Source organism: Perna viridis, chromosome 11 (assembly GCF_037379345.1).
Source record: "Perna viridis isolate PV_CMFRI_1.1 ecotype Kerala chromosome 11, ASM3737934v1, whole genome shotgun sequence".
In the NCBI taxonomy this organism is placed as follows: domain Eukaryota; kingdom Metazoa; phylum Mollusca; class Bivalvia; order Mytilida; family Mytilidae; genus Perna; species Perna viridis.
Genome location: NC_142455.1, coordinates 31615991 through 31626723, shown reverse-complemented (window position 1 = coordinate 31626723; position 10733 = coordinate 31615991). Strand labels below are relative to the sequence as shown.

Below are 10733 nucleotides of genomic sequence, written 5' to 3'. Positions count from 1 at the left end.
TTTACACTATCGATGTTTTGATGAAATGAGTCGCTTTTCATCATTATACCTCCCTTCTCATACAAGTAATCCAACGTATAGAGGTCCCAATCCCTTCCGTCGCCCTACAGCTCCAAGAGGTGACCTGCGAGAGGTTTATCATGGTTTGCATTCCTCAACCCAGCGCTACTCTCAGTCTCATTCCCATGTCGCACAACGACATGACCCCTACTATGATACTGCAGAATATCAGGAAGCCGAGTATGAAAGAGGTTATCATACAGGGCCTACTTTTAGTAATTCCTACTCTGATCCCAACGTAGAAGAGTCTTATGGCTACGTAGAACCTGCAGAATATTCAAACTTTTCAAGTCACACTGATGATTATCATGATCAATATAATGCCAATACTGAAGATTATTATGATCAATACAATACTTATTCAGATACAAGTTACACTGAAGAGACAGAACAACCACAGCGTAGTTTTGACTATGGTCATGGAGGTGTTAAATCTTCAATTGATGGTCATGTGACTCCAATGGCTTTCAGACGGGGTAGAATTTCTCAGATACATGTAAAGGACAGGGGAAGCTTTCATTCAAAAGGTTATCTTAATATCTCAGTACCAGATAAAGAAGAGCCTCATGATACCTCGTGGAGTAGAGGTTCTGTGAGAGGACACGGACCCAGGTGTAGACTGCCGAGAGGTTTACCTTTCAGGGGCAGAGGAAGCCATGACAGAGATGGGCTGCCTAAGAAGGATAGTTCATCTTTTGCAAGTAAGAATTAATATTTCTAGGGCTTCACGATACTGCATATATATATTTGTGTGTAAATCTGTCAGTTAAAACTGAATGTATGTAGTTTTATTTAACAACAAGTGTATATTATTGTAATTAAGCTTGAGATACATGTAATTGCAATTAAAGATGATTGCTAAGCAAACAATTCAAAATTTGATTGCAGTTTCACTAATACTTATTTATTAGTTGAACTTGAGTCAGGTTAGACTTCAAAGTAATTAGGCAGACGAAGCCATAGAGAAAAGATTATGAATAGGGGAAGTTATAAAAGTGTCATCATGTTCTTACATGTAGAATACAAATAGAATGTATTAGGCCTATATAAATTCTTTCAGACGTTAAAGTTTCCTGCACACACACAATACCTAAATTCATGCTAAACCTTCACTAAACGCAAGATAAATGTATGCTTCTGTTGTGCATTTAAACAAACACTCCTATCATGTGTTTAAGTGCACAATTAACAATTGCTCCTAGCATGTGTTCAACTTCAAATGCACGATAAACAAACACACTTAGCGTGCGTTTAATGGCATGATAGACAAAAGATCATAGTGGGCATTTAAACCTGTGATAGACGAACGATGAAAAATGATAAGTGAAGAAAGGAAAAACAGCAAATAGAATTATTGAAAATACAAAAAAAAATAATGATAGGAAAAAATATATAAATAACAGTTGAATAAAGGAAATAATGAATGTTCAAAAATAAAGGTATGCTTCTATCATGCGTTAAAAATGAGCACTTGTATTGTGTGTTTAAACTAACTTTCTCAGTGTGCGTTTAAATGAAGACTGCTGTGGTGCATTTAAACGAATGCTGCTAGCATGCGTTTACACAGACACTTCTATCATGTGATTATTGTGCATTTAAACATATGCAGAACGATGTGTTAGCAGACGATGGACGATGCACAAATGCTAAAATGGGAAACATGAATGTTTCAGGGAGAGTACATACATGTATATGTACATTTATGCATCTTCCTCTAAACAGATGAACTCCTTACTTGATAAAAAAAATTATTAACATTTATCAAGTTATAAAGGTTACATCTCATACCATATCATTACATTCATGGGAGTGCTGATTTAACTAATCATGCTGATAGAAGTACTACCTGTAATTTCACCATGTGTTGATTTAAGCAGGGCCCAATATGACAAAGTGCCGACTTGACTCACACCGTTACAAATGTCAACATGAATTTGAGAAATTTTGACAAGGATGTCAGATTAAAGTTTTGTTCCAATGTATTATTTAGTCCATTCAATAAAAGTAGAATTTTTTTGGACAAGTTAGTTTTGGTATGTACATCTACTTGTTGAATAGAAGTTATTTTAGTGGCCTCATTTCCAAGTCTATAATGAGTAAACAATGTATAAATGTTAGGTTCATGTACACATGTATTACATGTACATTTTTATATATCAAGAGACAAATTTAAAAAAAAGGGAATTTATTTCACTGTACCTGTTTATGATGTTGTTTTTGGGGCCAGCTGCAGCCTGCCCTGTGGTGTGTGGGTTTCCTTGTCATTCATTGAAGATCTTGACCTTGAGCTGACATCTTCATCCTGGTGGAGTTGTTGTTTCTTTGACATATTCACTATTTTCATTCTTGTTATACATGTATTATAAGAAATTGATTTTGTTTTTATTTGTACCAATATTTTAAGAAAATTTGAAGTTTTACATGTAAGTCTGTTTACATTGTATGTACATGTACAGTGTACAAATACATGATGTATACATGTAGCATTGTCATTAGACCTTCTTTTTTTATTATTTTATTCCTCAATGTCATTTCAGATACATTTGTACATGAACAAAAAATGTAAATTACTGTACATGTATAGTAATCTGTAACTGTCTTGTGTAATTAGACAAACATTCATGTACATGTATATGTACATGTTTGAGCTCCTTGTATTCGCATTGTTAGAAAAAATGTATGTACATTTACTTAATCTCCCATTCATACATATTATGGAGGTAATGTCAAGTACATGTAGTTGGCAATTTTGGTATTATTTTAAGGCATAGAAGTACATTTGAGAAAATTTTGTAAAAATTTACCATGTTCATCTAAATGTACAACTGTATACTTTCTTTGTTTTTCCAGGCTCACAATTATGCAGCACAGAAAAACAAAATAGTGATATTCCAGACTTGGTATTAGATTCCAAGAATGTTTCTAAAAGTAAATCTTCAGAAGCCACAGTTTCTTCAGTTGATTCTAAAAAAGCAGTGACAAGTCAGGATATTAAAGATTCAGCGTCAGTGATTACAAGTGACTCATCTGGTACTGAAACAAGTTCAGAAAAGGTTTATCCAAATCCAAATCAAATGGACTCAAACACTTCAGTACATCAAACAACATGTGAAACATCATCTAATAGTCACATAGAGAACACAATGCTCTCATTACCTGAACAATTAGACCAATCAGGTACAATATTATGCTCTTCTCATAATACCTTTTTTATATTAGTCAAATGCTATTAGTACTACTCGCAAACAGAGTTTTTGTGAGTATATAGGAATCCTATCTGTCTGTCCATCTGTTGGTCCCTCTGTCCACATTTCTTGTAAGCACAACTCCTCATAAACCACACAAGGGATTTTGACGAAATTTTATAGGAATATTGGATATCATATATAAATATGCATAAAGGAATATAATTACTGTCGGAGGTCTGCAAAGGTAGAAAATCCAAATTAAGGGTTTTACATGTTAAAACATTGTACAATGTAAGTGCTATTTCTCTTATCTCAAGGGATTTTGCTTAAATTCTGTAGGAAAGTTGGGTATCAATGTAGATGTACATGAAGGAATTTAATTTCTGTTGGAGGAGTCTAGATGAGATAATCAAAATTAAAGGTTAACATGTTTAGACGTCATAAGCACAACTCCTCATTGACCACTCAAGGGATTTTGATGAAATTATATAGGAAGATAAGGTATCATATTTAATTACCTCATGAGGACTCAAAAGGGAGATAATCATAATTAAGGGTTTTACTGTACAATTTGTAAGCATTGAAACCTCATTAGCATAACTCCTAAACTGCTAAGGGATTTTGATGTAATTTTGTAGGATGATTGGGTATCATATGTAGATGTGCACGAAGGATTATAAGTACATGTACTTTTGAAGGGCTCCAAAGGCAGATAATCCAAATGAAGGGTTGTACATGTTAAAACCTTGTAAGTGCAACTCCTCCTAAACTGCTCAAGGGATTTTGATGTAATTTTATAGGTTGATTGGGTATCATATGTAGATATTCAAAACTTTTTGTTATATTCTGTCTAGAATAAAAACATGATTGTTTATTATAATACTATTTGTAATAAAACTAGATTCACATGTGTAGACGTTATATATAGCGTAGTTTTAACTCTTGGTATATAATTTTTATAAAGTGATACATTGGAACTATTATTCTCAAATCAAATGAATAATTTTTTTTATTTATTCTTAAGTTAAGTTAAATACTCAAACAGTCAAACTTCTGTTTAATGCAAAGAAAGATAATTCTGATTTTTCATTCTGGTGATATATTGCATACATGTAGATTAAGAATTTTTCAAGACTTTTAGTTTTTATTTGGTTTAGAGCAAAACACAATTGTGTATAGATAAAATTAATAAATTTAGCCTCAAAATTGAAAGTGAGAAAAGATCTCAAATTTTGATGTTATAACTGTAATAAAATGCTGTTTGGTAAAAAAACGTAAAATATTTAGTGTCATGACTGTATAAGTGTGATGTTATGTTTATATATACCAAGCTGTGCTCGAAGATAAAATATATATATATTTATTCATGGAAGAATATAATTACTGTTAGAGAACTCCAAAGGCAGATAATCCAAATTAAGGGTTTTACATGTTAAAACCTCGTAAGCACAATTCCTCCTAAACTGCTCAAAGGGTTTAGATGTAACTTTATAGGAAGGTTGGGTATCATATTTATCACATGGTTGATGTGAATGAAGAAATGCCATTATTGTTGGATGATGCCAAAAGATGATTATCAACTAATCATTTTGCATTAAAGTCCATTGGAAGCAGGGTGGGGAGGAGGGGGTATTCACTTTTTTTTAGCTTTACAGTTTAATTGTCTGCTATGTTTTTTTTTCATATATGTAGGACTCACAAATGTTCAGTTCCACAAACATGTCTGAATTCACAAACATGTTCAATAATATGTCACCTAACCACAAACATTGACTTCATTATCATGATAATGTCAGATGTTCAGACAGGCACCTGATTATAGTGTTCCATATGATCAGAAAGTTTAGCTATGCTGTGCCGTTGGAACATTACGTCATGTTGTTGGATCAAATTCACATTTGTGAAAGTGACCACGTCATAGTACAATGTGCATGTAAAATGTTTTCCAATTTCTAAGACAAAAATTCATGTCATAATATGATTGGACCTGCTTGTGAAACGGACATCTTTGTGGAACTGGACTTGTATCTGAGTCTTACATATATACCCCAGTATATATTATCAGACCCTATTGCCATTAAATTTGTGTTTAGCCACTTTATTTTTCATTTTTATTTACCTTCTTGTTGTAAGTAGCACTCCAGCTAAGGATCATGCAAAATGTGATTCATGGGTAAAAAGCCTACATATTTTTGTTTTTGATATTTTGTTTGAAATGTTATTGTAAACAGAAATGAACATGTGGTTTTTCATATAACCCTTGCTCATAGGAGATAAAAATTGTATAGAATGCAGTGTAGAATTCAAAAGTAAGGGAGATAACTCTGTAAATGACACTCAAATACAATAGAATCTATTGGATTTTCAATGTTGATTATCTCCTAAGAGCAGGCAGATTTGAATGAATAATAATAACACATTTCATAATATAGACCCATAAAACAACTTAATTACAAAAATAAAAATATGTAGCCTTTTTTAGGGTGTATCACATTTTTGAGATTTTTCATGATTCTTACAAAGACAGCTACTTAATACCTACTTCTTATTATATATTTAATATTATGATTTTCACCACAATTTCCTCTGCAGTCACTTACAAGTGATTATAATAGCCTTGCACATGTAGGTGCTAGTTTTCTATAATTCAATAAAATTTGGGTTACATTTTTAGACTCAAGCTACATGAATATTCTACTCAAAGAAAGATAGGAGTATGCTAGTGAGCAGTGATTTTATGTTTTTCCATAAATATATAGAAGTTGAGAGATGCATTGACAGTTAATTATCCTTGATTATTTTTCATTCAAAAGAAATTAAATAAAACTCCTAATCTTAGAAAAATCAACTTGTGAGAAATAATTTAGATAACTACCCTTGCAGCAGTTAATTTAGATAACTACATGTCCTCTTGCAAATATTGTTAAGGGAGTACCGGTATATAGAAATCACACTGTTGGTCAGTTTGTCTGTTGATCTGACCGCATGTTTTATTGCTTTCCTAAACAGCTTAATGAAATGTTATATGATGTGAGAAGGTAAGGCTTGCATCGATATCATATGTACACGTAGATGTGTTTGAAGGAGGATAATTGCCTGCATTTAGGTGATAATTCAACTTAAGAGTATTTCTAATTCAAGTTTATTATTTTTTTAAGGAATTTTATACATTAAGGTCAGGAGTTAAATTCTCTGTCTTTTTCCATTTCAGATGAAGAAGAGGATGAAGACACTGGATTCTGTAAATATTGTGGTATAGACTTTAAGACTGCTGATGTAAGTACATGTAGCACAGTCCCTTGTGGTTATTTCAAACTTTCCCAGATACAATGAAGGAGATTTTCAATAATATCCAAAGAAAGATCGACATAAATTAACTACTGGCAGTCAAAACAATAGAAACCAACACTTAGATATTTATAAGTAGACTTCAACCTAGTAACGAAAGGGGAAAATTGGAACTCTAAATATCAGTCAGAATATTGTCTGTGTGTTAACAACTCTTCTGCAAGTGACCATTTCATAATTAGGCCAAGGAAAAAAGTTAAAAATTGGATAAGGAAGAATAACCAGCAAAACTTATCACAATCTAAAATCTTTACATACATACATACATACAAACAGGCAGGCAGGCAGACACAGACAGACAGACAGACAGACAGACACAGACAGACAGACAGACAGACAAACAGACAGATAACAATGATAGCAGTGACCTTCTGTCGACAAAACGTCACAACAAAAATATCAATCAGTCCATCACAAATTTTGAATCTAATGTTGAAAAAAGCAATAAATTAAGAAGAAAATTTACAGTTCTATCATATTATTCATTTGTTTCATATAAAGTCTTACTGGAAGCACACTAGAGGGATGTTACACATACAGAAAATGATGGGATATGAGGAGAGGAGAAAGAAAGGTTCTAAATCAGGTAGTTGTCATCTGATCTGTATTATGTTAATCTTATGAAGATGATTTCATATCAGTGAAAATGTCCCATTCAATTTTTTACCAAGAAAGTAAGTATGATTCATTCATTTTTTTTTATTAGAAAATGGCCCATTCTAAGAATTTGAATCCATATCACTGATAAGAAATAATCAGTTACTACTTTTTACCAAATTAACAAAGGTAATAGTAGGCTTGGTGATGTATAGTACATTGTGGTTTCTATAAGGTGATGTTTATTAATTAGTAATAGTCAAGCTCATGATTTTTATCAGTTTATTTTCTAAGAAATTAAGTGTCAGTCCCTGTAAGAATCAGGCAGTCAGTGAAACTTAGTATGAAAAAAAAACACAATTTGAAAAGATAAATTTGACCATCAGAATCAAGGGAAAAAAGGCATTATTTTCAGTATCATTTTGGTAAATTGAGTTACATTTCCATTGAAATGCATTGAAAATGAGGAATTTAAGAGCAGATAACTCTGTCAAAATAGTTGCTTTTCTAATATTCTATTGAAAAATTTCTGAGCAAATTCAGTGATACAGAGATCTAGTATAGGTAGCATATTGAGTGAATTATCAGATCGTTTTGACATGTTTGTTTCTGATTTCACACTGTCTGTCTGTCTCTCTCTGTTTGTCAGAACTATTTTCTTAGCAGCTTGCACCAATTATATAATTGTTATATAACAAAATGGAGATGAGAATACTGTCGGGCATTTATGTCTGAACAAAAAATGTAGAAATGACAGCTGTTGAACTTAGGCATTTTTCTGCAAAACTTAGTCTTATGCGTTGTCCTTCTCTTCAGCGACTTTCAGGATTGTTATGAAACTTAGAGATGTTAGATTACCACATTGCCAGGAATTTCTGTTTGGGCAAAAATTGTAGAATTTATAGCTGTTGGACTAAAACATTCTTCAGTGAACTTGGTCTGATGCATTGTCTGTAACTCCTCCTTAATGACTTGCAGGATTGTTATGAAACTTAAATGGGTTTTAAATTACCATGTAGAGATGTGCATATTGTCAGAAATTTATGCTGAAAGTAAATTGCAGCTATAAACTGTCATTGTGTTGTCAACTAAAAAAATAGTACTAATTGCGGTTTGGAGTTGGGTATTTTAGAAATGACAGCAAAATTAGTTTATACCCCATAAAAATTGTGTCCAATATGAATTGTGTGTCCATGTTGGTCCTCAAATATGCATGGTTCAAAAAGCTGCCAGGGTATTAAAACTATTATTCCTGTTAGAGGCAATGTCTAGTTCAGGTTTGTAGTTTGAACAAAGAAGTCAATGACTTAAAAGCCATAGATAGAGCTAATTGTTTTACTAACCTTATTGTAAGAAAATAACAATTAGAAAAGATATTCAGTCATTCTGATTTGGTGATTTGAGAATACATTCTATGGAAATTACAGATGAAATTGCAGAGTTACATTATGTGCAGCAAAAATAAAATATGACTAATCTGTATTTAATGTAGAATACCACTTCACTGAGCTCATGAATTAATTAACTTCACACGTATTAAGTTACTACAATCATAACAATGTATTAGTAGCTACATGTGTTGACATGAAAGAAATCTGAAAAAAATTGAGATTTCAAGAACTAAAATACTATATATGCATGTAGACAGATATCATATTTGAGAACTTACAGACAATTAAGTTTTACAAAAGTGTGAAAAATCTTTTTTGATTTTTTGAATACATGTAAAATGTATCTTGTCTATTTGTGAGTATATGTAGAAGAACCAACACAGCATGGGAATGAAGCAAAATCATATTGGTTTCTATTAAATAAAGTGTATAGTATTACATAAATATGCAAAAAAAATCTGAACAACTCATTTTCATTTGTTGCTACAAGTTTGATGTCATCACTATAGAAGTTTTATGGTCATCATCATGAACTTGTGGATCGTTACAGTGTATCCATCTGGACCATGAAACTGATTTGTTCAATGTGTCATTGTTTTCCTTTCTTCCTTTCCACTTTAGTCTACTCTGGACTAGACTTTTATGATCAACTCGGGGGTTGTTTTACCAGTGCACCAGTCCATGCTCTCAGTTTTTAGTAGAGTCTAAGTTGCTCATTCACTTTTGTTACTTTGTATGTATTATTTTGAATTTTTTTGTGCTCTTTGTTGTGTATGTCTGTTTTCCATGACTGGTCTCTGTCCCTGAATTAAATTCTTTTGATCTCCTCTAGAATCTTGGTTCCCTTGATTACTCCCTTCTGCATAATTTTACTTTTCTACTGACGATCCTTGTACGATAGTCCATACAAACTTAGAAAAATGTTTCTAAAAATCATTCAAGGACCAACATAAACATACCTATAATGCTTAATGTAAGGATTAAATGATCTGTTTGAATATTCAGGTACATAACTAAGTCATGTGACATCAACTCATTTGAATATCTAAAGAGGTCAATAGACCATCACAAAATCATTGACATCATCTATAGAGTGTTAAATTACTTGAAGTATCCTAGCTATGTTATGTAGCATGACCAGATGGAGTTTTTTTTATATTTTCATCAAATATTCAAAAGGCTGTTTCCATACATTTATATAGGCTAAATCAAATTTAAATACTTAACAGAAAATATTGCATTATACCTAATAGGAGTTTGTTATGTCTGTTGAGAAATTTCTGAAAATATTTAACAGATTTCATATGCACTTTAGAAATTTTTCATTTGAAAAATTGAATTTATAAGTATTGTTGTAGCAGTCGCATTGATAAGTTTATTTTATTCTCAGTTTACTTTATCTCAAGTTTCTTGATGTGTACTGATCTTCACTACATGTATTTATAAAGGAAAAAAAGGGGGGGGGGTTGTTGTATTGAAAATATTTCTCAAATCATGTCTGACACCTAAATTTATGCAGATGACACTTCGTTTAATTATTCTGACCAAAGCCATGACTATATCAAAACAGAAATTGATCACGATCTCCAGGAGTTGAATGACTGGTCAAAGCAATGGTGATTGTCATTCAATCCAGATAAAACTGAAATTATAATGTTCTCAACTGTAGGAATCCCAGATATAACGTTTACTCTCAACGATGTTGACATTCCCATTACCAACTGTCATAAGCACCTCGGAGTAACATTTAGTGACGACGCAAAATGGAACCTCCATATTGAAAATATTGTAACAAATATAAAGAAACATCTAAATGTTTTAAGAAGATTGAAATACCAGTTATGTAAAACTAACTTGGAAAATTTATATCTAGTGTATATAAGCCCTTTGTTGGAATAAGCTTCTGAAGTCTGGGATAACAGTGGTTCTGGAAACGCTTCTGAACTGAACAACTCCAGTTGGAAGCAGCAAGAATTGTTACAGGATTACCAGTATTTACTAAATTAGAAACTTTGTATGCCGAAATAAGGTGGGAATCTTTGGCTGAGAGACGCATATATAGAAGGTTACAAATGTTTTATAAAATACAAAATCAAGATACACCTGAATATTTATCTAGACTCACTCCTGCTAAGGTCCAAAGTGTAAG

General features: G+C 32.2%; 1 protein-coding gene across 1 annotated transcript in view; it reads left to right on the top strand.

Annotated features, from left to right (window-relative positions):
• Positions 1–10733, top strand: part of LOC148603732 (uncharacterized) — a 33650-nt gene continuing 22917 nt past the window's right edge. Inside the window, exons 1-4 of the mRNA XM_088552408.1 lie at positions 1–761; positions 2911–3237; positions 6460–6524; positions 7098–7182. Coding sequence (XP_088408534.1) covers positions 26–761; positions 2911–3237; positions 6460–6524; positions 7098–7182 — 1213 coding nt within the window. The 5' untranslated portion in view covers positions 1–25. The remainder of the gene's footprint in view (positions 762–2910; positions 3238–6459; positions 6525–7097; positions 7183–10733) is intronic.